At 47.5% G+C, this 27816-nt stretch overlaps 2 protein-coding genes across 7 annotated transcripts; one reads left to right on the top strand and one right to left on the bottom strand.

The window, feature by feature from the left end:
* Positions 1–1181: 1181 nt before the first annotated feature.
* On the top strand, positions 1182–23125 carry TRAF3IP3 (TRAF3 interacting protein 3). 4 transcript variants are annotated; one of them, XM_023754805.1, is made up of 14 exons: positions 1182–1403; positions 5820–6223; positions 8316–8463; positions 8624–8687; positions 9161–9185; positions 9444–9473; positions 9564–9659; positions 15400–15471; positions 17598–17733; positions 18299–18361; positions 19990–20049; positions 21097–21233; positions 21926–22039; positions 22868–23125. In XM_023754805.1, exons 2-14 carry the CDS (start codon positions 5879–5881, stop codon positions 22958–22960), a joined length of 1383 nt encoding a protein of 460 aa, XP_023610573.1. In that variant the 5' UTR covers positions 1182–1403; positions 5820–5878; the 3' UTR covers positions 22961–23125. The 4 variants fall into 4 exon arrangements, with proteins under 4 accessions (XP_023610573.1, XP_023610576.1, XP_023610575.1 ...); XM_023754807.1 differs by lacking the exon at positions 1182–1403 and adding an exon at positions 1545–1646; XM_023754806.1 differs by lacking the exon at positions 1182–1403 and adding an exon at positions 4385–4503.
* A 4-nt stretch (positions 23126–23129) lies between these two features.
* On the bottom strand, positions 23130–27637 carry CUNH1orf74 (chromosome unknown C1orf74 homolog). 3 transcript variants are annotated; one of them, XM_006089923.3, is made up of 2 exons: positions 25262–27637; positions 23130–24580 (listed from the first exon to the last, which is right to left on the bottom strand). In XM_006089923.3, exon 2 carries the CDS (start codon positions 24504–24506, stop codon positions 23697–23699), a length of 810 nt encoding a protein of 269 aa, XP_006089985.1. In that variant the 5' UTR covers positions 24507–24580; positions 25262–27637; the 3' UTR covers positions 23130–23696. The 3 variants fall into 3 exon arrangements, with proteins under 3 accessions (XP_006089985.1, XP_014312361.1, XP_023610577.1); XM_014456875.2 differs by lacking the exon at positions 25262–27637 and adding an exon at positions 24928–25243; XM_023754809.1 differs by lacking the exon at positions 25262–27637 and adding an exon at positions 24718–24920.
* Positions 27638–27816: the final 179 nt, after the last annotated feature.

Here is a 27816-nt window from a genome sequence, read left to right as displayed (position 1 = left end):
CATAGGTTGACACTCAACAACTGAGCCACACCAGCCGGACACACACTTCTTTCTAATTTTGAATGGAACCCAAATAGTTTGTCCACAGGAACTCCTATTACAATCCGCTGTCCCTTCTGATGCTCTTGTGCCCTAAACTCCCCAAGCCCTCTCACTATTTATTCTGTGCCAATGAAATTCTCTTATTCTGCATCTTGAATTCCCCAACCCCTCCGTCCTCTGCTCATTCCCATCTCCATATGTCAAACTCCAAACACAGGACATGGGGCTATTGTCTCTCATCCTGAGGGACTGCCATCTGCCTTTGGTTTTAATGCTTGAGAATCATCCTCTGCACTTTTCCCTGCCAAGTCCTTGTCCTTTTTCTCTTCAGAGAATGGGGAAGTAATAGCAATGAAGATTGTGACATACTCCCCATATGTTAATAAGTGTTATTACAGCTGTTTAAATGTCTCATTATGCACCTCATATGTGTCAAGCCTGAGAATTCATAGGCGCCATGGAAATCACCCAACCACGTACTGAGTGTACCGTTCAAAGTGAATTGCACAAGGTTACAAAGCTACTCGGTTAACTTGTCCCAGTCCAGTTCCCTTCCCACTATCTTATCCTGAAGTTCTTGGGAATTTCCTGACTATATCATCTGTAATAGTTTCTTAGCAATGCACACAGATCAGTTTCTTTTAGTTTCCCCCCAAACTTCCTAGTCTATTGACTGGAAAATATTTTTAGAAGATTCTACTATTGCTCCCTTCACTACCTAGCCACACACCCGTTCACACACACACACACACACACACACACACACACACACACTGTTGCTTCAGCTGGCCTCATTTCAGAAATAGGAAAAAAACACCAATACTTCAGAAGAGCAGAAACTCTTTACAACGCCAGGACTGGGAAGAGGTAATTAAAGGAAAGAGAACATTGAAAACCTATCATGGGAGCATCTCATCGAAGCTACAAGATGTGAATCTGACCCAGAGACCCATCCTTGTCTACTCTTGGAAAGGGATTTTAACTTGAAACCGTCCAAGAGCGCAGACCAATCCAGTAGCAAGAGAAAGGGTGGCTGGGGTGCCCGCTGATGGGAGGAGCTCCTAGGCCCAGCCCTGTGGAGGCCTCCGGGGCTCAGGGGCCCACTCAGATTGTGCCAGAAAGCAAGAGAGAGGAACTGGGGTGAGCAAGCATTGTGGCTTTATCTGTTTCCTGTTTCAGCGAGGCTTCTGCGCAAAGAGAAACAGTACCAAGAAGGGAAATGCTAAGGGGACGCAGAGCCATGGATTGAAAGCTTGCGCTTGACTCGGCTGCTGTCTTGCCCCATCTGAGACCAGAACCAAGATCTACCCAGGAGCTGGAAGGCTTTTCTGAGCTGCTTGGGTTGGAGCCTGGGACCCAAGGTAACTGAGGAGGAGGATGTTTTTGTGTTCAGGTTGGGGTCCCCCGACTCTGGGGTGGAACAGAAGCACCTCCCTCATTGGAGCTTCCCTGAGCTGAAGGGGGAGACACAGGAGCAGATGGTGGAGCTTAAGAGCGTTGGGCGTTGGGTAACTAAGAAAGCACCCCGCACTGGTTTCCGGAGCCACTGGCCACAGTGTACAGCTTCCATCGCTCCTCTCTCCATCCGTTAGATTGAATTAGGGGTGAGTCAATGACAGGATTCAGGCTACCTAGTGACAGGGGCGTAAGTTCAGTGAACTTTTACAGCTCTTTTCAAAGCAGGGAGTCCCCCAAACGAGTAGCTGCCTTCCCAGCAGCTTAAGTGTAGGCCTATCTGTCCTGGCTCACAGCAAGAGCTCTGGACTGGGAAACCGTTCACCACACACACAGCCAGGAAGTGGGAACAGGGACTCAGAAGGCCAGCACCCGGACATCTCCCTCTGGCAGTGAGGAGGGCTGTCCCCAGCCAGTCCCACGTCTCCCCGGAGCTCCACTGGGCCCTGTCATGCTGCCAAGGGGCGCCCCACAGATGCCAGAAAGCCCGGGCAGTGGCCCAGTGACCTATCTTTGAACCTCACAGGGACCAGTTCCTTTTTCTTCTACAGCCCATCGCTGTCAGTGAGGCGACCCACATGGCCTCCTGGTGCAAGCCATCAGAACAGTCCAGCTGTCCCGGGAGCTGGGCAGGATTCCGCTCAGCTGTCCGCAGAAGTGCTACCAGCGTGAGGGCCTGGGGGTCGGGGAATGCTCCCTTCTCTAAGGGGCCATTTCTAGCGCACCTCCCGCTTGGGTAACAAGCCCCAGCACCTGCCCCTCAGGAAGCGGAGGAGGCAGCCTGTTTCAGCGGATTAGTGCAGACAGCCTGGTGGCGTCCAGAGAGGCCTTCCCTCAGACTCAGCTCCTCCCCACGGCCCTGTCCTCTTCACGGTAGGAAGGGGGAGGATTCTCCAGACCCAGGGATCCGCCTCCTCTACATAACCTGTGGTCACCAGGAGCCAAACAGGGTGGGGACCTTGCCCCCACATGTAATGGTGGAGCGCAGGCTGGACACAGTTCTTCACCCCCATCTCTTTGCCTTTCTGCCAGGCCTAGCTGAGAAGGTGGCTGTGTCCCGACCAGAGAGAACCCTTTCTTCTTCTGGCCCAAACCCAGAGGCCAGATGAACCAGAGTAGTAAATAGGAGGCTGTCCGGGACCGGCATCCCCTCCGTGGGGTAAACAGCACCCCTTCAAGAGAAAAGGGGACTGGTGGGTGCGGTATTTTTGGTCCTAGGAGCGCTAGGTTAGCTTGGGGCCTTTGTCTTACGGCACCGTGTAAGCAGTATCCAAGATCCGCAGGACAGGGGGTAATAATGATCATAGCTTATTATTATTATTATTATAAAAAGCTGACATTTGTTGTGTGCTATGTGTCAGATGCTTGACATGCATTTTTTTCTTTTCTTTTTTTTAAATATATTTTTATTGGTTTTAGAGAGGAAGGGAGAGGGAGAGATAGAAACATCAATGATGAGAGTCTTTGGCCAGGGGCCTCATGCATGCCCCCTACTGGAGATCAAGCTGATAACCAGGACATGTGCCCTGACCAGGGATCAAACCGTGACTTCCTGGTTCATAGGTCAATGCTCAACTACTGAGCCACACAGGCTGGAGTGCATTTTTTTATTTAACCCTCATAACCTTATGAGATAAGTTTCCATTTTATAAATGGGGAGACTGAGGCTCAGAGGTGTTTAATAGTTTTCTTCAAAAGCACATAGGTAGGCCCTAACCGGTTTGGCTCAATGGATAGAGCGTCGGCCTGCGGACTGAAAGGTCCCAGGTTCGATTCCGGTCAAGGGCATGTACCTTGGTTGCGGGCACATCCCCAGTGGGGGGTGTGCAGGAGGCAGCTGATCGATGTTTCTAACTCTCTATCCCTTCCCCTTCCTCTCTGTAAAAAAAGTCAATAAAAAATATATTTAAAAAAAAAAAAAGCACATAAGTAGTAGGTGTCAGAGCCGGGACTTAAAGCCACACTGAGCCCAGAGCTGGGCTCCCCGCCTCCCCCATCCATCGCAGAATAGCCAGGGGCTCTGCATAGGATGCCACGGCATAGATTCCAGACATGGAGTTCACCTGCACTTAATCCCAGTCTCCTCCAGCCAGTCATTTATAACTTAACATGAATGGGCTTATCTAAGTTTTTTAATAAATAAAGTGGCAGCTGGGAAGTCAGAGGACCCCTACAGAGTGAGGAGAAAAGCCTAAAGAAAGGTGAAACAGCCCTAGCTGGTTTGGCTCAGTGGATAGAGTGTCGGCCTGTGAACTGAAGAGTCCCGGGTTTGATTAGGTCAAGGGCATGTACCTCGGTTGCAGGCTTGATCTCCGGCCCTGGTCAGAATGGACGCAGGAGGCAACCAATGGATGGCTCACTCTCACTCTCTCTCTCTCTCTATCTCTCCCCCTCCCTTCCACTCTCTCTAAAATTCAATGGGAAAATATCCTCGGGGGAGGATTAACCAAAAAAAAGGTGAGGCAGCCAGGGTGGGATGTTAGAACAATCATGACAGCACCCTCACAGCTCTGCTCAGGGTCAGCCCTACCCAGGACCAGGCTATGCCCCTCCAGGACTCAGGTGTTTGAGAAGGTGCAGGGCTGAACCACATAAGACCCCTCTCAGGGAGTGAGGCCACCCCACCCCTGACCCTGGGGAATGAGTCCTGCAGAGAATTCCAGACCGAGCCAGATGGGCAGTGAAGTTCCGATGAAGGAGCACAGAGGCTGCTACCTGCTGAGTCTATTTGGCTTGTAAATAGACCCGAGGGGCCGGAGCTGGCAAAGACCTGCTGTTGGTGCAGTTGAGGTACCCTTCTCTGACCTACTCAGGAACTAAGGCTCCCAGGGTGGTGGGTAGGCAGGTTGTGGGACCCAGAAGAGAAGCGGCAGCTGTAAGGGGGGCTCCTCTTCCCTCCGCAGTCACTCCTGTGATCAGGGGAGGAAGGGCACAGAATTTCCAGTGCTCAGGATCCAGCTGAGCCAAGTCCAGCCCCAACTCAGCCAGGCTACCAGAGGGTTCTAGGTAAAGAAACACATTTGCAGAAGGTCCGTGGGTGTAGGAGAGGGTGAGGGGAGCACAGAGAAGGAAGAAGGGTTTGGGGGTTATCTGAGCAGCAGGTAAGGCCACATAAAGGGGCGACAAAGTGTGGCCTCTACAGGAAGGCCTGGGGACTTGGGGCTACTGTTTTGGTTTGTTTGGTTTTGTTTCATTTTTGTTTGTAATGATCTTAAGGAGACAAAACCCATGTGTTTGCTGGGTTTTTTAAATATATTTTTTATTGATTTCAGAGAGGAAGGGAGAGGGAGAGGGAGATAGAAACATCAATGATGAGAGAATCATTGATTGGCTGCCTCCTGCACACCCCCCACTGGGGATCGAGCCCACAACCCGGGCATGTGCCCTGACCAGAAATTGAACAATAACCTCCTGGTTCACAGGTCAACACTCAACCCTGTGCCACACCGGCCGGGCTGATTGCTGGTTTTGGTGGCACAGCCTGTGTCTGGGCTAAGAAAAGCACACTTGACACCATACTTAGTTCTGACAGGGAGGTGATTCCAGAAAAATGAAACTCTCAACACCGAGAATTATTGAGCCGGAAGTTCTGATATGGGTTTCGCCAGCACTGGGCGTGGCAGGTGCTTGGCCAATACTGATCTGAGTTGATCTGCACCTGAGAGTCAGAGCCCGGGTCTGGGCTGGGAGTCAGGTGCCAATGGACCATGATTAGAGGAATTAGGGTGGGGTTTCCATCCTGGACTGTGCCCAGGACCAAGCTCACAGCTGGTTGTAAGGGCTAAGAAGAAAGCAGCGGGTGCTGGTCTCAGGACTGGCCACACCTTGGAGGGGTCTGGGTGTCCCTCCAGGCCTTGAGTAGAGTCACTCGCCTACTCTAGTAACAACCTGGGCCGAGAGAGCAGTAAAGATGCTGGCTTGTCCTTTAGATTTGGGAACAGGGAGCCATTCAACTGGTTCTCTAGGAATCCCCAAAGAGTGAACACATCCCTGCCATCCAAAAGGTGACAAACTCATGATGATTTTTATCAATGATTTCTCATGGTCCCCTGACTTAGAGGCAGGGTGAGATGTTTGGTGAATGAAGAAGTGGCAGCCAGAAAGACTTTCCACTTTGCAGAGGGGGAGACAAAGGCCGGAGAAAAGCAGAAGTTAGCATAGAGACTGGACCCTGAGAGTCCTGGCTCTCAGATTGACATCATCACCTCCTCTGTTTTCAACCCACATGTATATGCTATTTCCGCGTCCCTGTCCAGGGAGGTAGTCATTTTTCTGCCCATCTCCTGACCCCTCCCCTTCTCCTCCCTCTTGGCATTTGGCAGATCCCGACAGCTATTCCAGGAACTGGAAGCCAAGCACAACAGGTGCTCAGGAGCTCCTCATGATCAGCCCAGACCCCAGGCCTCCCGCTGGCTTGGCCCGGTGGGCCGAGAGCTACGAGGCCAAGTATGAGCGCCGACAGGAGACCCGTGAAAGCCGCCGCTGCCGCCCCAACATGACCACTTGCCGCCAGATGGGGAAGGCGCTGAGGACCCAGCACACAGAGCAGCTCCAGAGAGCCCGACAGCAGCAGTTCTTCAGGAGAAGGAACCTGGAGGTGGAGGAGAAAGACAAAACACAGAGAGGCCCGGACAGGGAGCAAAGTCCCTCCAGGAGGACAGGCCAGGAGGCTGAACTCAAGAAGCTCTTGGCTTTGGCCAACAGGATCCCTCCCCCCAGACAGCAGGTGGGCGTGCCTAGGGACACACTGCTCTGTTGGGGGGTGGGTGGGCTCCAGGTCACTAAAAAGTGATTCAAATTAAGTCTCTTCCTCAGTCATATAGTAAAGTTTCCCTTAGCCACTTACTCACAGAGGTTTTTGTTGTTGTGTTTTTTTGCTTGTCTATTTAGCTATTTTTGTTTTGCACTTGCCTTATAGGAGAGAAAAAATAATTTTAAAAACAATTCCACAGCTAATTCTTAGTACCAGTTCAAATGTAGGCAATCTACACATCTTCTCCATCCTTCACCCATCATTCAACACGTATTTATTGAATGCCTATTGTATGCCAGGTACCCAGGCCGGCCAATCTTCTGATGACCCTCTCAAAACACACACACACACACACACACACACACACACACACACACACATGTCTATTCTTCTGTGAGCTATTGCACCCACCCACCTTCTCTCTTCCTCTTGCGCCATTCCAACTCTACTAAATTCACTCAGCTAAGGCCTCATCTTGTCCAGGAAGCCTTCCCTAGCTTCTCCAAGTCTGCTCTCTGTGGTTCTCATGAGGCTATTCATCCTCTAAGATTAAATAACGACCCAAGAACCCATTAGTCTGGCCTGGGGGGAAGCTATGTTGGCAAAAAGAAATAGGGTGTGTCCAAATGACCTCAGCCAGCAAACTATCTGTGTCTTCCCATCCATGCTGAGCATGTTGACAGCAGGGGTGGGTCTACTGTATTCCCTGGAAACGCCTGACCTTGTGCCCTACCCAGAGTAGGTGCTCTGTCAGGGCTTCTTAACTAGTGGACCTGTTGTCCACAGTAGGAGGTGCTGTTCAGAAAAATGATCCTCGAGCCCAACTGTAAGATAAAACCAACACTGTACTTTCTAAGGAAGGAGGGCCTCTGAATGCTTTTGTTGAAAAAATATTTAAGGAGAAAAAGATTGGGCCCTGGCCGGTGTGGCTCAGTTGGTTGAGCGTCATCCTATGCACCAAAAGGTTGCTGGTTTGATTTCTGGTCAGAGCACAAACCAAGTTTGTAGGTTCGATCCCCAGTCAGAGTGTATACGGGAGGCAACCAATTGATAATTCTCTTTCATATAGATGTTTCTGTCTCTTGCTCTCCCTCTAAAATCAAATAAAAATTTTTAAAACGTCGGGAAACACAATTAACTAAAGAATTCCAACTGAGCCTATCAATTATTTAAAGTTTTATTGAGCTGGTTTGGCTCAGTGGATAGAGCATCAGCTTGTGGACTAAAGGGGCCTGTGGACTGAAGGGTCCTGGGTTCGATTTCAGTCAAGGGCACATACCCGGGTTGCTGGTTCAATCCCTAGTGAGGGGCATTCAGGAGGCAGCCAATCAATGATTCTCTCTCATCATTGATGTTTCTATCTCTCCCTCTCCCTTCCTCTCTGAAATAAATAAAAATATATTTAAAGTTTTATTGAGATTGAGTTGGTCTGCATGATTAAATACCTCAGGCATTTCTTAGCCTCTGAGTGTTATGTTAAAAGCAAAGCACAGAATTTTTGAATATGTAAAAAAAGAAAATATAAATAAAAAGAGCAGACTAAATTGTGACAACTACTACTACACCCCTCTTTACAATTCCCTAGTTGACCTCTTCACACACACCTCAGCAACATCCCAGCTATTCCTAAGAGGAAGGAAGCCATCCCTAGAAGACAGAAGGGAGCTTAGAGTTCATCTACTCCAAACTCATTACACAGATAGGAGACTGAGACCTGGAAAAGGTGGGCTCTGATCCCAGATCCCCTCACTCCCCACTCAGACCCGTTCTCTTTCCATATCACCATGCTGGCTGTGTGAGTGGCTGAGACCAAACAAGGTAGCTGGGGATTCTAGAGAGTCTAGTTGGAGACAAGCCCAGCTCCTGCTTCCTGGCTTGAGGAGGACCATTCCTGGCAGCTGAAACAGGGAAGGCAAGAGCAAATAACCATGCAGCCTTGAAGGCTTAAAGGGGTTACTTTGGTCCTCTGGACCTGAAACTTGATCATCAGTCCACCTCTCAGCAATCAGCTGGAGAATCCTGTCCTATGGCTCTAGGCATCCAGCGTCTGCCACTTGCTTTCCAGGTGCCAGGGACCAGCTCTGAGGTCTTTCCAACTCAACATCACCCTCTCTCAAGCGTCCGGAGGGATCTGGCCAATCATCTCCCCTCCCAGGCCCAGGGCCTTCAACCACAGGACTTTCCCATCAAGAAGCCACCCAAACACCATCGTGGTAAGAGCAGAAGCCCCCTCCCTCACTGGGGCTTGCAGAGAATCCTGCCATGTCAGTCCCAGCTCACTGGCAGCAGAGTCCCTGCCCCTCCCCACTTCCCCCACTTCCCCCACTTTCCCCCCCACCCCGGTTCTGAATCACCTGCTCCTCCATCTCTCAGGCACTCAGACAAAGGCAAAAGAAGCACAGCCCACAACTAAGAATGATGCCAGTCAGCAAACCAAGTAAGTACCTTTTGTGTTCCTGACCCCAACTCCTTCACATCCCATCCATTCCTCTAAGTTTTCACTTGAATACCCTCACCCAGTATGTAGGGAACACAATGAATGTCCATGTCCACCTTCTTTAAAAAAACAAAAACAAAAGGCCCAGTTGGTATGGCTCAGTGGTTGACCATCAACCTATGAACCAAGAGGTCATGGTTCACTCCTGGTCAGGGCACATGCTCGGGTTTGCTCCCCAGTAGGGGGCATGCAGGAGGCAGCCGATTAATGATTCTCTCATCATTGATGTTTCTATCTCTCTCTCCCTCTCCTTCCTCTCTGAAACCAATAAAAATGTATTTTTTAAAAAAGAGGAAGATCTTTCCACCCTATTGGCTTTTCAAACGAGAATAGAGAGGGAATCAGCCCACCACCTCCTACCTGTTAGTTTTTTTGCTCCATTGTCATTTTGTTATTATTTTTTCTCTTCCCAGTTGTGGAGTTGCGGTTCTAGATAAGGTAAGAAAATCCTTACCTTGGAGGGGTTGAATCAAATGGTATACAAGCTGCTCCAAACTCTGGTATTCTGGGGTCCCATGAGAAACTCCGCTGGGATGGAGGGGCGCCTTCTCCCTGGATGAGCATAGACATGAGGGGCTGGGGGGACTTTGTCTGAACCACGGAAGAAAGTTTACTCTGCACGAGTCAACCCCTGCTCTGGTTCCATGTTCGGGGACTTCAGGAGAACTTCTTGACTACCCTTTCCTTTCTCTCTAGGAAATCATCCAGCTTTCCGAGTACCTCAAAGTAAGTAACGTGAACTCTCCCCTCAACTCCTCCACCTATGTCCTCTCTCCTGCGCCAGGTTAATCTTACCCTCTTGCATTCTCCTCCCAGGAGGCCCTACAAAGAGAGCTGGTTCTAAAACAGAAAATGGTGATTCTTCAAGACCTACTGTCCACCCTGATCAGAGCCTCTGACAGTTCCTGGAAGGTAAGGGAAATGAAACCTCTGTCTGAACAAAGCTCATCAGCTTCTAAGTTTGCCCATCTCCTTCTCCTTTCCATACCTTCCCTACCGAGTATGGTGTGTGTGTGTTTCTCACTACTGTAGAGGCAGGAGGTAGAGAATGACGCTAAGACCTAGAAGTCAAACAGCAAATAGATGGTCACAGTAAATATATGGGACGGCTCAAAATCCAGGGCCGTGAGGGCTACACACCCAGGGAGGACCCAGAAGCAAAAGGGGCAAGAATCTCCAGTTTTTAATTTGTTGGAACAAGGGCGATCCCAATACAGTTAATATTACTAACTGTGGTAAATGCCAATTATTTTTGTATGGCACTCATAACCAATATGAACTCCCAGCTGGCATGCACCTACTGCTAAGCCCAGACGGGAATGTGAGAGTGGGAAAGAACCTTAGAGGTCATCCAGTCTGTCTCATTTTGCCCACGAGGAAACTGAGTGTCAGAGAGGTCAAGTGACTCGCCCAAAGTCACACTGCTGGTTAGAGGCAGGACTGAAACTAAAATGTAGATCTCCTGATTTCAGCCCATTCATTCAACGAATATTCATAGACCATGTTCTCTGTACCGAGCACTGGAAATAGTGAGATTAATTACACAGGGTTCCTGCTTTCAGAGAGCTTGTGGTTTTGTCAGGGAGTCAGATGCCTAAACAACGCAGATATATGAGAAATAAATGTTTCAGCCCTAACCAGTTTGGCTCAGTGGATAGAGGGTCGGCCTGTGGACTGAAGGGTTCCAGGTTTGATTCCAGTCAAGGGCATATGCCTGGGTTGTGGGCTCGATGCCCAATAGGGGGTGTGCAGGAGGCAGTCAATCAATGACTCTCATCATTGATGTTTCTATCTCTCCCTTCTCTCTGAAATCAATAAAAATATATTCTTTTAAGAAAGAAATGTTTTCAGGATCTAGTAATATATAAGAAGGAATGAATAACTCTAAAGAAGATGAGAACCAAGGAAATATTTATAGTAATGTAAATATTTTCCAGGCAAACGTGGAAGAAGGAACTATATTCCAGGCAGGGGATATGGCACAGGCAAAGACCAAGAGGAATAATATAGTCTAGTGCAATGAGTCACCAACTTTTTAATCTCAGGACCCCTTTATACTCTCTAAAAAAAAATACCATAAAACTCCCCCCCAAAAAAAATTTTATATTTGCCATGTTAAAATTTACCATATTAGAAATTAAAACTGGAATCTTAAAATATATATTAATTTTAAAATAACAATAGTAAATCCATTACATGTTAACTTAAACTTTATATTTTTAGGAAAAATAGGTATATTTTTAAAAAATAGTAAAAGGAGTACCATTGCTTTAAACTTTGCAAATCTTTTTTTAACGTCTGGCTGAACAGAAGACAGCTCCATTCTCAGATTTGATTCTGCATTCAATCTGTTGCAAAACATTGTTCTGGTCGAAGCATATGAGGAAAATCTGGCCTCAAACCGATCTGTAGTTAGAAAAGGGAAGACCTCGCTTGAAAAGGTCTCAGGGATTCCCAGGGCTCCTCAGATCCCCCGTGGAAACCCCTAGACTCGTGTGTTTAGGGAGCTACCAGCAGTTTGACGCCATCAGAGCGTAAAGCACCAAGTGCAAAGAAAGAAGCCACACCCTCAAGGGCCTCTGTGACCATCTAGCCCACCGTGCAGATGGCTTCTGCTTAGACAGAGAGAGGAAATGCAGGGCGTGGAACCAAACTGAGATGTTTGCGGTGATGTAAGAAAGATTTCCTAAGCTCAGCCCTCCCTCCTCGCATGCCTCGTTGTGCCTGGGTTTAGGTATCTATGTTCCTGATTAGGGAAGTCCTTTCCATCCAGAGACTAGGAGTCTGGGGCAGACAGCTGTGCAGGCCAGAAGGTTTCCAGGGCTGAACTACATTGAGATGTTTCTCTCTTTTACTCAACAGACAGTTGCTAAGTTCCCACCAAGTGCTGGGCCCTGTGCTACCGTGAGGCTGAGGAGCACACACTCAGCAGGGAAGGGAGAGATGTGTCATAAACAACTAGCACAACGGGACAAAGCTGTAACAGCGGCGTCTACAAAGTGGCCCAACGAAAAGAGAAGAGAGCCATTATTTGGCCTGAGGTGGAATAGGGTAGGTTCTGAAGGACAGGGACCATTTGAGCTGGGGCCTGGAGGATGCAGGGGAGTTTACCAGGACAAAAGTGGGAATGATGATGGGGCAGAAAAAGCAGAAGGGCAAAGAAACCAGAATGGTTCCAGGCCTAGGCATGACAAAGCTGTGGGTGTAGCAGAGCGTGGCTGAAATGAAGAGATCATGTCAGAGTCGTTCCAAAGATAAGACCAGAAATGACCTCAGACAAGTCTCTAGAATTATGACCGTTACACTTTTTGTGTTGAACATAGTATCTCAAACTTAAATAATGTATGGACTCCACTTTAGAGGGAAAATACAGATATCTCAGATCCAAGAGATTGCGTGTTATCTCCAGTTTGGGGAACACTGCTATAGACAATAAGCAGGATAGCAATGGAACGATGCTTTATTCAGGTTTAAAGGCTTAGAGTGTCACCCTGGCCAGTTTTGCTCAGTGGTTAGAGCGTCAGCCCACAGACCAAAGGGTTGTGGGTTTGATTCCCAATCAAAGGCACGTATCTTGGTTGCAGGCTCCATCCCAGGCCCTAGTCAGGGCCTGAGCAGGAGGCAACCAATCTATGTGTCTTAAATCCATGTTTCTCTCTCTTTCTCTCTCTCTCCTCTCCTCCTCCCTCCCCTCCACTTGCTCTGAAAAAAAAAAAAATCAATGGAAAAAGTATCCTCCGGTTAGGATTTTTTTTAAAAAAGTCCTACAGTGCCTGGTCCATCCTTAGAAGGAGCTCAATCAATAGCTCCGGAACTGAATTCAAAGTGAGTGATGAGATCTGTGTTTTAAAAGGTTCTCTGACAACAGTGGGGACCCTGGCTCGGGATAGGTGTGCGGGTAGTGAGCACTTACAATATCCCAGGTAGAACATCAGAGCTGGAAGGACAGCAAGCCCGGTGGGGAGGAGGTGTTAAGAGACATTTTCGAGGTAGACTCTGGGGGCAGTTTCACACCACACACTCCAGCAGGTGAGCAGAAGTTCCCCTGGCCACACTGTGGTTTCTCCCTCCTTCTTCCTGCCCCTCCCACTGTTCACCCTCCCCTTCTTCCTCCTCCCCATCAACCCCCTCGTTTCCTGTTTTTAAGGAAAATAGTCTCAGACTTTTCAATAAAGACTTTTCAGTTACTTTTCCCCAAAAACAAGGCAATTCAACCTTCTACCCCTCCCATGGAAGCCTCAACTTCAGTGAAAGGTGAATTTGGGAAAAATAACTGAACAGGACATTCAGCCCAGTGGCTGGAACAGGACATTCAGCCCAGTTCAGGCCTTTATTTTTCCCATTTGGTCTCTCTGATTTGAATCTCCAACTTCAAATGCAGAGATGCTCACAGCCAACTCTGTTAGAACCCCAAGGATCAGCTCCCTCCACAGCCTCCAACCTCCAAGTTCACTCTGGGCCTTTTGGATGCATAGGTCCTAGGGCACCACCAGAGTCCTAAGCTGGGGACAACCTGCAGAGCAAAAGCAGTTCGGGCAGGAAAGCCAGTGCTCAGAATTGGGCAATAAAAAAAACAGGAGTGGGGCACAAGGGGGTTTTTAAGTTCCGCAAAGTAGAAATGAGATCGTGAGATGACAGCGAGGCAGGGGATTGGCTGCCAGTCCTAAGCCACTTCTGCGAGAGCAGAGTCGAGCTGGGGGCTGGCGCTTCTGCGGTGAGGAGCTGGGGCTGGCGCTTCTGCGGTGAGGTGCTAGCGTGCCTGGAGAACAGAGGCAGGGGAGAGCCACGTAGAAGCAGGAGCTGAAGCCCTAGACCGGCACCAGGTGTGTATGGCCTCCACCTTGCTCCCTTCTCCAAATGGGGGTGCTGTACTCCCTGAGCCTTGGGCTCCAGGGGTGTGACTGCCCCAAAAAAGTCCACAACAGGCCTGTAACAAGTGCTTCTCCCCACATCCTATACCACTGGGCTTCATGTGGGGCGAGCTGGGGCTCAGACCAGGAAACTACATGCCCCATTTGCAACAACTTGGCTGCCGCTGTCCTGCCTGCCTTGGGGAGTCTGTGCAGAGCTGTAGGCAAGAGAGTTTTTTTAAATCCAAGACTTGAGTGGCCCTTTATCCCCCCTGCAGGGGGTTATGCTGAATTGTATCACATTGCAAGATGAATAGAAACGTAATCTGGGGTCTGGCTAAAATACAAAAACAGTTGGAAGAGGTAAAATATTGAATTGAAACCATAGTAAGGGAGGAGAGAGGAGCTACCGAAAAAGGGTAGGACACTGGGGAAAATGTAAGAATATTGCCTGGGGTTGCCCAAACTCTAGCAAGATAAACCTTAAACTCAGTGGGTTTGATTGCAATCTGCAGAGTGAGAGTTCAGGCAAAGGAAAATGCTCAGAGTCGGAAGATCTGAAGCAGGAGATGAGGGTGTGGAGGGAGTGGATTTCAGGACCTGTGCATTGACAATGAACAGGCCACTCTGGGGAATGCAGCCCTGTAACCAGCTATTCTGGAGCCCAGAACAGTGGCGGTCTTTGTCCATCTCTGTTATCTGTCCCAAAGCCCTGTGGCTATTGTACGCGCAAAATCCCTGACTCTCAGCTCTCACACGAGAGACATTAGAAAAAACATCAATAGCAGGAAACACTTAAAAACTTATTTTCAGCAAAACCTTTGCTTTTGCAAGGCCCAGCTGAGTAATACAGGAAGCAGAAAGGGTGGGGGCGCCCCCTGGCTCCCCTGGTTAGAAGAATCAGCCAAACAGGAGCTGTGAGATACCACTTCCTGCCTACCCCAGGTGCCCTGAAACTCCCTGAGCCCCCTCAAAACAGAGTCCCCTCCTCGGCCCCGGGTTATTGTGGACTGGAAACCGTTGGGGGCATTGGAAATGCACCTGAGAGGAGCTGGGGCGCCTCAGGCCTGAGGAGGAACAGGCCTCACAGTGTCCCACAGGGCCTGGCACAATTCAGCACATAACGAGGGGTAAGAAAGAGAATGTACACTCCCCCTAGGAGGGGAGTCCCCTTTACTTTAGAAGTAAAGATCCATGTACAAGACTGAGAGAAGGTGAGGAGTACAGAAGTGCCCAACAGATAAGGAGAGAGGTAATGAGGGCAGGAAAGGACAGCTTAGAAACTTTCCCTCTAGGGGACCCTGCTAGGATCCCTGAGCCATTTGATAGAGAACCTCCAAGTAGAGAGAGGACTTTGGGGGTCAGTCTGATTCTTCCTTCTCCTATTCCAGAAAAAGAGGAATAGATCCTCTTCTTCCAAAAAATCCTTTGTCACCTTTCCTCCTCCCTACTTCTTGAAAGAGTTCAGTTTGCCAAACATTGAGCATGGACCATGTTCTACCAGGGGTGGGCAAACTTTTTGACTCGAGGGCCACAATGGGTTCTTAAACTGGACCGGAGGGCCGGAACAAAAGCATGGATGGAGTGTTTGTGTGAACTAATATAAATTCAAAGTAGACATCATTACATAAAAGGGTACGGTCTTTTTTTTTTTAGTTTTATTCATTTCAAACGGGCCGGATTCGGCCCGCGGGCCGTAGTTTGCCCAGGGCTGTTCTAGACATTAGGCTGGGAATACGGAACAAAACACTTTGTACACTATACTTTGGCCCAAACTCTTTTATTCGTCTTATTTCTTCCAGGGACAGCTTAATGAAGACAAATTGAAGGGCAAACTGAGATCCTTAGAAAACCAGCTGTACACCTGTACCCAGGTAAGCATTCTGGAGAACACTTCTAGCCCAGGAATCTAGAATTAAAGGAGAATGCTTGAATCTCAATCTTATCCTCTAGAAATGCCACCTGATAGAGTTTAAGGCAACACTCCTACTCACCCAGTTCTGGCTTTGCCATTTTCACTTTGATCCCCAATATACCATATGTCCACATTCTATCTCTATCCTCCTCTCCCTTTCTCCCAATGCCCTTCACTTTGCACCCTGGGAAGGAATCCCAGCACCAAGCACTTCGCCAGCTCCAGGGCAACCTTGAGAATACCTGGAGCTATAGGGAGGAACCTTGGTAAAGATTCACACCACCCAACTAGGCCCACACAGGTCCCAATTTTTGAACAGATGAGTTGAATGTCATAATGAAATTTTGCAAAATTCTTTTCATTCCATGGGCAACTTTCATCTTGTAGCAACCTGCAGAGAATGTTGTAAGGCTGTGACTCTTGGCTTCCCTGTGACATTGTTATCCAGCTTCAGTAATCTCTTGATTGGCCTGATCTTGGATTACAAGAGATAGAAAGAAATCAGATTTCACACTTTAGAAGCGATGTGTTTCTGATAAGTAGGGACATGTCAAATAAGAGAATGAGTTGGAGCAGGAAGACTGCTCCTATCTGGAGTTAGGGAGATAAGGTGGACCTGGCCACACAGTTGGAGTCTTGCAGAAAAGTTTATAGACGAGTCTATAGATTTGCTGATCCACAACTTTAAATTTTCAGTATGATCTCTTTTGTCAGACTCTAAATTATGCCAATCAAGCTCATAAGAGACCGACATACAATCCAGAATGCCAATGAATTCATGTTCAATGGAGGATAAAGCTGTCCAGTGACCAGCACAGTTAAGTCCAATAATTGGGACACACCCATGTATGACCTCAACCAATAATTCCTGGAGATGCTTTCTAATGAAAATTCTAAGGACACAAGACCCATTCACATTTAAATCCAAATTTTCAGATGATTCCAAAGCTAAATGGGAAAGATTTCATATTGATCCCTAAATTTGCATTATCTAGGTCACTGCTTACCCAGTGGGCAATCCAGATTTGACAATAACAGCTACCTGTGTTCCCCCAAATCACAGAGCATAAAGATGAAAGGCATGGGGCCCAGGCTGTGCGGTTCAGTAGTTTGGAGAGTCGTCCCGTTCATAGAAAGGCTGTAGAATGGAAAGATAGAGACATGCAGGGGATACTGTGTGAACACTAAGAAAAGCTACCTAGCCCATGATGTTGGGGGCTAAGGGTAAGATTTATCAGAACTTACATGATTCTTGGGTTGAATCTTGAGCATGAGTAGAAGTTAACCAGGTGAAAAGGGTGGATAAGGAGGCTCCAGGCAGAAGCAGTTCCATGGGCAAAGGCAATGGCCAGAAAGTACAGTGCTTAGGAAATCTGCAAGCAGTTCCGCTTGGGTGGAGAAGGCACAGAATGAAAGCCCGGGCCTATTAAGTAGGAATCATGCCGAGGAAGTTGGACCTGGTCCTTAGGACGCTGGGAATCTACTGAGAGATTGAAGCAGGTTGTGTGACAGGATCACATTTGCTTTTTAGAAAGGACCTTGTAACTGCAGCATTGAAAGAGTTTGCATTAACCCATATAATATTATTAGAGTCTGAACGAAGGGAGTGGTCATAGGGATAGAGATGAGACAGGTGTGAGCTGTAAAGGAGCTTGACTTGACAAGGGTTGATGACCAACTGAATACAGTGGGGCCTTGACTTATGAGTTTAATTCCTTCCGAGACCGAGCTCGTTAAGGAGCTCCTTAACTCAAATTACTCTGTCAACTCAATGCAAAAAATTGGCCGAGAGACAGCTGGTATCTCAAAAAACTCGTTAGTCGGGACACTCGTAAGTCAAGGCCCCACTGTACTGGGAGAAAGTAAGAGAGAAATCAAGGTGACTCCCAGGTTTAGAGCTTGGGAGACTGGATGGGCGATCATGCTGGTCACTGAGATATGGGCAGCCGAGAGAAAGGAGCAGATTGAGAAAGATTTGCCGAGGGCCCTACACTCTCCTGTAATTTTCCTCTTCCACGGGATCTGCCCCCACCCTCCGCCCTAGCACTGACCTCCTTCTGCATCCGCCCCCCTTCCTCCCTGCAGGGAGCAGACAGTAGAGACTTGCAGATGAACCAGGCTCTGCAACTTCTGGAGAATGAGCACCAGGAACTGCAGGCCAAGATTGAGTGCCTACAGGGAGACAGAGACCTGTGCAGCTCGGACACCCAGCACCTCCAAGGTACCCTTCTCCTCGGGGGGCCTCGAGTGAGACCAGCGAAAGAAGCTGGATGGAGAAAAGGGCTTCACTCGGTCTTTCATTGGTTTGTTTGGTTGGCTTTAAGATTCCATTGTACCTTGAGGGAAAGGCAGGGCTGCTATAATCATCCATGACTGAACACTGATTTTGTGGCACTAGCGCATCTTGGAGAATCAGCTCTTTTCCAGCCCATCCCTCTGGGCCGGACCACAGCTGCTTCACATCAGTCACATGTGTCCCGGCCACATTCCTGATTTGAAAGGGAAAGGTCCGTTGAAAGGTTTCTGAGCAGTCCGCTGAGAGACGACCAAACCGTGGGCAAATACAGCACTTAAGTCACCCCATTTGTTAATGCAAATGACATCCAAGGTACTTTGGTTCTGGTTTACCTCTTCAGAGCAGGGACAAGTAGGAGGAAGGGCAACTTGCACTTGACACATATCAGAGGCCACGGCCAAGGCAGTACCTATGAGGAATTTCCATCCTCGGGTGTCGGGTGCATTAATCTTGGGTTCTTCTATCTTGGTTTGTATTATTTCATTTTTAGATCAACTAAAGAGGTCCGAGGAGGAGAAACTCGCCCTGGTGACCAAAGTACAGCAGTTGCAGAGTAAGTTCCCTTTCCAGATTCGAAAAGTAGCACAGCTGGCCTTTCGGTGTTTGTCCAGAGGAGGGGTTGGGGTCCCGTCTTTGGCAGCTCCCCTTCCTCTGACATCCCTGTTCTGTGAAGTGAGGTCATTTACGTAGCTCTTCACACGTTATATATTAGCCTGTCCTTTTTTTTCTTTTCTGCCTTTTTCCTTCCATGCCAGTGACAACCATCTGCATTTCCCCCAGAACTACAGGTTTTTTAAAGTGTTAAGTTTTCGAAGGTAGTTCTTATTTTGTATATTCTCTTTACGTACATGAATATGTCACATAGACCTTGGTCACGAGAATGGTTCAGAAAGTGAGCTCACTCCACACGTGCCACTTCAACACTATATTTTGGGGCCAAAGAGGGGAAGGGACTTTTCATAAGAAGAGTAGACAATTTCTGAGAAGCTGGAGAACCTGATCCCATTAATACAGCGGTTCTCCAGAGCAGGCGCTGAGTGGAAAAGAAGTCACTTGAAAATCACTTATGTATTCAATACACATGGCATGAGCCCCTACCAAGTGCTGGCCACTCTAGCTATGCACACTGAGGATACAGTAATGAACATAACTGATACGGTTCCTTCCCTCGCGAAGCTGACATTCTAAGTAAGCTCTGGAGTAAAGTATGGAGTTTCTGTGAACAAATGTGTCAGGTAGTGAGAACTGCTATGGAGAAAAATACAGCAGGCTAAAGGAAAATGTTGCTATTTTATACAGGGTCATCTGGGAAAGCCTTTCTTCTAAGGCAGCGGTTCTCAACCTGTGGGTCGCGACCCCTTTGGGGGTCGAACCACCCTTTCACAGGGGTCGCCTAAGACCATCGGAAAACACATATATAATTGCATATTGTTTTTTGTGATTAATCACTATGCTTTAATTATGTTCAATTTGTAATAATGAAAATACATCCTGCATATCAGATATTTACATTACGATTCATAACAGTAGCAAAATTACAGTTATGAAGTAGCAACGAAAATAACTTTATGGTTGGGGGTCACCACAACATGAGGAACTGTATTAAAGGGTCGCGGCATCAGGAAGGTTGAGAACCACTGTTTTAAGGTGACAATTAAGCAGAGACTTAAAGGTAAAGACACAGTCGGAAGAGATATAAGATGGTGCATTCATAACAGGACCACAGACTGGGTGACTCAAGAACAGAAATTTAGTTTCTCACAGTTCTAGAGGCTAGAGTCCAAGATCAAGGTGTCAGTAAGGTTGTTTCCTTCTGAGGGTTTTGAGGGAAGGATCTGTTCCAGGCTACTTCCCTTTGGCTTGTAGCTGCTGTCTTCCCTGTGTGTCTCTTCACATGTCTTCTTTCTATGCATGTCTGTGTCCAAATGTCCCCTTTTTATAAGGATGCCAGTCATATCCGATTAGGCCACCCTAATGTCCTATTTTAACTTGATTACCTCTGTAAAATACCTATCTCCAAAAAGATCACATGCTGAGATACTACAAGTTATGACTTCAACACAATTTAACCAATAATAGATGGGGACATCTTTAATAATTAAGGTTCTGAGCAAAGTTCTGAAAAGCCATGCTTTGCAGTAAACATACCAACACAGACAAGTTTCTTGTGTTTTCCAACAGGTCTGCTTCAGAGTCAATCCTTACAGCTTCAAGAGCAGGAGAAACTCTTAATAAAGAAAGGTCAGCAAATTTACTTCCACAAATTCTAAGACATTGCTCTTGCCATGCCTGCCTAGAGGCAGGGGGATGGACTACATGGCCTCTTGGAGTCCCATCCAGTTCTGGCATCTGTTAGGTCAGGGATCTGGGGAAGCTTGTTAAGGGCTGATCATTGGCTCTGAGAACACTTTAACTAGTTAGCCTCCTACCCTGAGAGGTATGTAAACTGCGAAAAGGGATTTCTACTTCCCCTGCAAAACATGTCTGTGTTGAACATTTCAATAAATTGATTTTGAACTCAGGATTGCATGTCAATTTTTACACTTGACTTTCCAAATCACATCCAACTTCCCCTCTAAACCATGTTGCATGCAGAAGTGACCTCACTCTCAGCCCTCAGGAATCTGTTGCCTTAGCTTCCTGAGAATCCATCATGTATATGGAGGGGCAAAAACTCCTCCCTTACCACTACACAAGGCCTTTTGTTTTCTCATCACAATCACTGGGTAAATGGAAGGCAGAAATCATTACACCCACATAGTATGGATAAGAAAATGAAGGTCTTATGGTCACACAAATTAAAGACACAGCTAAGACAACAATGCAGAATTTAACCACTAGTCCAGTGGGCTCTTCACAAGACTAAGACTGCCAGGTGGCTGAAAAACCATCTTTAACCACACGAAGATGAATTCTAGGATGTGACTGCCTTCTCATGACTGAAATAAGGACAGAAAGGAAGGGGGTTATGACCCCTAACCAAAGAAATTGGATTAAGAAGTATACTCTAAAAGTATCTGGCATTAGACAGGACTAGGGATAAAAAGAAAAGATGCCAACTTTGCCCTCAGTGGGGCTCAATTTCCAGCTCTCTGTCCAGTCTGAGCAGGGTCCCAATGGGAGTGCTTTAAAAGTCAGAGAATTCCATCCCATGAAGTCTAACCAAAGACAGGCCCTCTCTTTCTCCCTCCCCACCCTTCTCCTCACTCCCAGGGGTCCTCTCATTGACAGGGCCCTTCCTCAGAGGTGTGGGCCTTACCATCACTGAGAATCTGGCTGCTTTTTTAGATCAGGCTTTGTCTGTGCGGAGTCCAAAGCCCTCCCTTAACGAAGTGGAGCCTGAGGGTACAGGGAAGGAGAAAGACTGGGATTTCAAAGACCAGCTGCAAAAGAAGACTTTGCAGCTCCAGGCCAAGGAAAAGGAGGTGAGACGGTGACCTCAGGTAGTAGTGGGGGGCTCAGCCTACAGCGATAGGGAAAACTGCTGGAGGCATCCAGAGAGCAGGGATTTCAACACTAAACATTGTGATTGGATGCCTCCAAGTATTCATTTGACTATAAAAACTGTCTTGCTTTAGGGTTAGTTTGTCTATCGTTTTCCTTCCTTATACAATCCTTATTCATTTTATTAGCTACTTTTTAGTAAGTCAACCTAAACTCAAATACACTTCATGAACATTAACTCCTCAAACTTTGCGCTACACTGAGTATGTTAAAACTTTATAGTCTTTTAAGTAACAAAACTCTTCCTATCTACAAATTCGCAAACACATATCCTTGGCTACTGACCAAGAGCCTTGTACTGTGATCACTTCCAGGTCTTCTGTTCTATAAGAATTTCATTTTTTTGATGTCCCCTTTACAAAGCACTTGCTCACTGTCACATGAAAACACACACTTATATAACAAATATAAGTAATTAATATATAATATGCATTATAATCACTCATGTAAATGAACACATTCCAGACAAACTAGGTCAAACAGCAAAAGGCAAACTGAAATCACTGAGGCCTGGGAAGGAAGGAAGGTACAAATTCCAAATGAATGAATGGGTAACTGACAGGGGGCCTTCTCCTTTACCTGGTGATGACCTTGGTGGTATTCTCCCCCGCAGTGCAGAGAACTGCATTCAGAGTTAGACAACCTCAGTGATGAGTACCTCTCCTGCCTGCGTACGCTGCAGCACTGTCGAGAAGAGCTGAACCAGAGCCAGCAGCTGCCTCCCAGAGTAAGAGCGTGATCCTCCCATACAGCCCTAGATGATGGTGGGACTATTCCTCCTTTAGCCACATCTTCTGACCAGCCTGTCCCATTCAGCTTGGTTTATACCGACAGACAGTACAGCAACCTTGGAAAGAAACACTGGCTTATGCACCCCAGCTTAATTTGCATGGAACATTGTTGTTGTTGTTAATCCTTACCCCAGGATATGTTCCCATTGACTTTAGAGTGGGAGGGAGGAGTGAGAAGCATCAATATGAGAGACACATTGATTGGTTGCCTCCTGCATACAGCCCAATGGGCCGGAGAACGAACTTGCAACCCAGGTACATGCCCTTGACCAGGAATCGAACCCGCAACTCTTCTGTGCACAGGGCAACACTCTAACTACTGAGCACACCAGCCAGGGCATTTTTTTTTTTTTCATGGAACAACTCTTAAGCCTGAAAGGACTATTAGCTAAAATGTGAAATGGTGTTTTTTGGCCTATTGAGTGTAGTGGCAAGGACAGAATGAGGAGAGAAAATGTGACAAGGAATATGAACAGAGAACAATACAATTTTGCTGAGTTATTTTCCACCTTTGATTGGACTTGTATTTAAGTATCTGGCCCCAGCTAGCTGTGGTTCCCTGGGCCAATGATCCTGGCTTATGGGCCAGTGACTACCAGCAAAGTGGTTTTATCCCAAGGGAGGTAACAAAGTGATAGAAAAAACCTTCCCCTCTTCCACCAACCCAAGATTTCCCACGGGGCCAGAATGGGAAGGAAAATTGTTTTTGCCTATATCTTCTCCAACCAACCCATGGCTTCTCTCTTCTCCCCCTCCACCCTCAGAGGCAGTGTGGCCGATGGCTATCAATGCTGATCGTGATGATTGCTATAGCACTAGCAGTGTTCCTGGCCAATAAGGACAGCCTGATGATCTGAATAACTTGTGACAGCCACCTTGGGTGAAAATCAGGAGCAAAAAACTCAATAAAAAAACTCAGAAGGTTTGGATACTTTCAAGTGTGGGTTTTCCCAACTCAACTGAGATTTCTAACTTTATTATTTTTTTCCACCTACTGTAAAATAAACAAATAAACTTCGCCTGACAATCTGTTTCCCAGAATTGTTCATTCATGAATGACCAACCCATCACATCACAAATATAAGACACTTGAGCATCCTGGTCTACTTTCCTTAGTCCAATTCAGTTGGAGCTATATAAACATGCAGTAAAGCCCAGGCCTGCTATTTTCTAGTGAACACTACCCACAGAGTATATTTACATTACCATATACAAGGGTACACTACTTGTCCTCCACCTCCCTTCTTCTCCACAATCCTTTTTTTAAATAGCTATTTTCCCCCTTATACTAACCTTCTCCACCTACCCCCTCACTCCCCTTCTCCACAATCTCTTTCCTTCTATCTTCTATCTAGTGAAAAAGGAATAGACATCTCAGTTAAGTCAAGAGGACTCCTTAGTATAGAAATGGCAAGTATGTACTACCAATGCTGCCGCCGCCACCTGTTCCCGTGCCCGTCACAGATGTGGCCAGTTGACTAGAGCATTCTTCCCTGGTGTTGTCAAGATGCTCAGAATTGACACTTGAGATGATGCCTATTTGTAATCCCTGACTTAGAGCTGAATATTTAGTGAGTACTTTCTACACGGGAGTTAGAGGGCCACAACTGGCAGGGTGACTATCTCAGAGGAGATGCTGAGGTCAGTAAAGTCATTCTGAGCCGTACATCGAGTCCTCAGGTCCTTCTCCCAAGTGTTTAGAATGTCTCTCAGGGCTGGGAACAAGCTTTCTGGGACACTGAAGGAATAGAGCAAGACTGGGGGTTGACCAAGAAGCCATGAGATCCGAGCGGTGAACACCCGTAGTGGGGTCATGGCTAAGCAGTTGTCATCTCCCTGGTTCAGGTGAAAGGTATAGGGAACAGGATAGCCCAGGAGAATCCCAAACACAGTACAGAGATTCCAGTCTGGGGAGCAGAGTCTGCTGCAGGAGACGGCCAGGGACAGGTCCCTCTGCAACCCCTGCAAATGGGTGATGATCTCAGCAATGAGGGACTTCAAGTCCTGAAGCTGGTCCAGGGAGCGGATAGAAGGGTGAGATTGGGAGCTGGAAACATCCACAAAGGCTACAGGACCAAGCAGCACCTGCTCCAGGTGCTGACATACATGTTCAGGTATGACGATCAGGCTGTTGCCTCCAATATCAAGGATGTGAAGTCCCTTGGTCAGGAAGCCCAGGCCCTGCAGCTCCCCCAGATAGCTCTGGAGCTCTGATGTCCCCGCACCGTTGCAATCATACAGCAGGGCTGGCTTCAGTCCCCGGGCCACAGCCAGGACCTCTCCGGCGAGGTGAAGGCAGACAGCTCGGGCCAGGCCCCGTCTCTTTCCCATGCTCAGGGTCTGCTGAGCAGCTGCCACCAGCAACTGAGGACTTGGTGTCGACATGGGATCTGGAAGCAACATCAGGCATGGCCTCTTTAACTAGAGACAGTTCCCTCCCCTGGGCCACATCTCTGAGCTCCCGACACTTGAAGGACCTAAAAACAAAGCAGGGCCAGGGGATTATTAACAACCAGCCAGTGACATACATACCAAGACACCTGACAACAGCTCTCCCCTGGCTTATAGCATCTTCCAAAGGTCATTGTCCCTCCTTATGCTTTGGAATGCTAACCCAGGCAAGATGGGGTGATTTCTACGGTTGACTCCGTCTCCTGGAGCCCCAAATACACGTGTCTTTCTGGATTTAGGGGTAGATTTATATTCTTTCTGGCTTCTATTCCAAATTGTGGCTTTTGTAAATTACTTTCTCTGATTCAAACTGTGAGAAGTTTGGGGCAACGAAGAGGCAAGACAGTCTCTTGCAAAATTCTGAGCATTTCACCTAAAACTGCCCTCGGAGGCAGAGTTCTAGGCTCCAAATGTACTCTTTCCACCGCCAATTTCCCCTTCTCTTCCTGCCAGCAGAGTTCTGAGAATAGACATCTGATGAAAATGACATACACTAGAATGTGGACTGATAACCATCTCACCCTGTAAAAGTAAATAAATGAAATGTGTAAGAGTTGCAGGAGGGTGGTATTTTAATTTCCGCCATCCCTCCTGGTGGACATCCACGGACCCTCCGCGGAAGGGCTCACTCCAATGCCCACACCCTTTTCGGAGCCAATTATCGTGACTTATTAAACCAGACAGAGGGCTCGGCATCACACACATACGTTCTTCTTCCACTTCCGCTGCAGGTTCGCGGGCTCAGGAACTTCTTTTTCCAGTCCCTTCGCGCCGCCACACAAGCCACGGACCTTGCAACCCGCCGCCCCACGGGAAATCCCGCCCTCTCGGCTTCCGGTCGGCAGAGCCGGTCTACTGCGCATGCCCCACGCGACTCCTCCCCCACCCCCGCCGCCTTCCATGACGTCACCAGCCCGCTCGCCGGGAGGCCGGTCCTTTCCTACCACCAGAAGCTGGCCCCGCCCCTCAGTATAGGAACCGCGAGGAGCGGAAGTGGCCCTGAGAAGGCGGGACCTGGTTGATTGGCAGCCCGCTGCTACCCTCCTCGGCTTCCGGCAGCTGGCTCCAGGCGGTGCAAAAACACTTTCATTTGTGCCTAGAAATGCGATTTCCCCTCCAAAGGAGATTTAGCTCAACGCGGCGCGACGTGTTTTGCAGAATCTCCACGCCTCCTTTGGTGCGACAGAGTTTCAGAGGTTTGTTTTGTTTTGTCAGCTTTGACCCGCCTAAACCCTAAACTTGAGTGGCTCAGTTCTGAGAAGTGGGTGGACCAGTGCTATCCCGGTCCAGGTTGGTCCTGTCTAAGCGGGGTGTGAAGGGCAGGAGTACTCCCGGTGAACTAATGTGTGCTAGGCATGCTTCTCGGAGGTGTCACAGCGCACAAAACAATCCCCCCCCCCCCTTCATGCAGCTTAAGTTGTAGGAATTCAATTTGCCGACTTCACATGAGAAATGAGACAGGGAGATGCAGACAGTTTTCAATCAGCTCTTTAAGAAAAGTAGTATTTCACCGACGGGTTAACACCTCTTTAACTACCAGCAATCAGACCCATAAATTGGGGGGGAAGATTTTGAGAAAACTTTTATCTGAGAATATGACCCAAATTTATTGATAACATGGGCAGGGCAGAGGTTAAGGGAATTGCAGGCACCCACACTGGAGGTTTCACTACTGGTCCTATCTTGGAAGTGTTTTCAGAAGATGAAGAGACCATTATGGAGTAAAGATGGGGCCAGCCTGGAAGGAGGACTAGTTTGTAGGGGTTCCAGTCTCACCCTGGTCCTGAACTCAGAGGGAGTCAGAAGCAGAGACCAGAAACTAATTTTAGAATTTTTTCCTGCCCCATATTTATTTTACCATGGTGGTTACCAACAAATCCCTAAAATAAAAGACTTACTTAGCTCACTCATTTATTCTAACAACAAATCTTTGAAAACATACTATATTACCAGAAAATATGCTAAGAGCTGGCATCAAAATCCAAAATGAACAGTCCCTACCTTCAGCAAGTTTGTAGTCAAGTAAGACACAGATGCTGAGCAATTACAAGGGAATTGATGACTCTGAAAGAGAAAGTACAGGGTGCTATGGCAACATTGACCAGAGACCTAATTATATGTGGCGATCCAACACTTGCCCTCCCTGTTTACCTCCAGTGGATCCTTTTCACTTTGAGCTAACTTTGGTGGTAGAGTGGACAGTGAAGGAAAAGAAGAGTTGCTGACACCATCTAACTCTTCCCAGTCTTCATCAAGGTGAAGGCAAGGAAGTAGAAGACACCAAGGGAATGAGTGGTTTAGCCACTAAAGGGGATAGTAACCTGGGTCTCCAAAAAAGGACACCCAGGATCTAGTTAAGACCACATAAAGCCACTCATCCAGTCCTCTGACATGTTTATAAAGTTTTCATTACAGTCACATATTAAAGTTGGATGCTTCTTGGCACTTCAGAACACTATTTTCAATACCCAGCTTCACATTTTCTGGGCCCCCATCCAGATGGACAGCCTGGCTGTTAGCATCTCACAGAAGAAGGGAAAGGGACCAGCTCTACCCATTTATCTACAGTGAATTCTTTATCATTTGGAGCTATGCAGACACAGACAGAGACAGACAGACATCAAAACCAAAACCCTCACTTCACCCACCCTGCAAAATAACCAAAAATATAGTTTCTATACCTTGCATATTTTCTGGTCTAGAAGCCAAATTTCTGCTCACCTCAAATTTCTGAGCACCTCACCTTTACCCAGATTTCTCTTGGTCAGACTTTAGTAATAACAGATCCTACTAGTCCCTTAGAGACTCTAAAACTAGGGCTTAAGCATTCGAAATAAGTCCCACTGACACCTGTGATTGAATTGAAGCTCGGGTTTTGAAATAAAACTAGCTTAACTTTTCAGCTAGCTCGACTCCAGTAGCAGGTAGGAGGTGGCTTGGTTTAAGGGTAACAGACTAGACATGGGCTTTCTAGTAGTAAATATGGCCTGGCACCAATAGCCATCAGTATGCAAGAGGATTGGGTGTGCTACCAGAGATTAGCATCATATTTTCCATGATGTCTTTGAAATTTAAATCATGTGTGATTTTACCCGTTTAAAAAAAAAAAGGCAAAGGGTCAGGGGCCTAGCAAAAGTTAATAAATAAGACCAATTCATGGCACTTATAGATGCAAAGTTCAACACCTTCATTATTCACACCCAGCTACCTCCACTAGGGAGACAAGCAGGTTTGTTCTAAGGTGAGCCTTTTCCCGGAAAAA

This window comes from Myotis lucifugus, unplaced genomic scaffold (genome assembly GCF_000147115.1).
Source record: "Myotis lucifugus unplaced genomic scaffold, Myoluc2.0 scaffold_65, whole genome shotgun sequence".
Classification (NCBI taxonomy): domain Eukaryota; kingdom Metazoa; phylum Chordata; class Mammalia; order Chiroptera; family Vespertilionidae; genus Myotis; species Myotis lucifugus.
Note: the sequence above shows the minus strand (reverse complement) of the source record. Positions and strands in the feature narration are given on the sequence as shown.

Excerpts from the sequence above, each read along its gene's own strand:
- TRAF3IP3 (XM_023754805.1), top strand. The coding sequence starts at position 5,879 with ATGATCAGCCCAGACCCCAGGCCTCCCGCTGGCTTGGCCCGGTGGGCC. Across the intron at positions 8,464-8,623 it reads GCCACCCAAACACCATCGTG|GCACTCAGACAAAGGCAAAA; the intron begins GTAAGAGCAGAA and ends TCCATCTCTCAG. Across the intron at positions 9,660-15,399 it reads CCTCTGACAGTTCCTGGAAG|GGACAGCTTAATGAAGACAA; the intron begins GTAAGGGAAATG and ends TATTTCTTCCAG.
- CUNH1orf74 (XM_006089923.3), bottom strand. The coding sequence starts at position 24,506 with ATGTTGCTTCCAGATCCCATGTCGACACCAAGTCCTCAGTTGCTGGTG.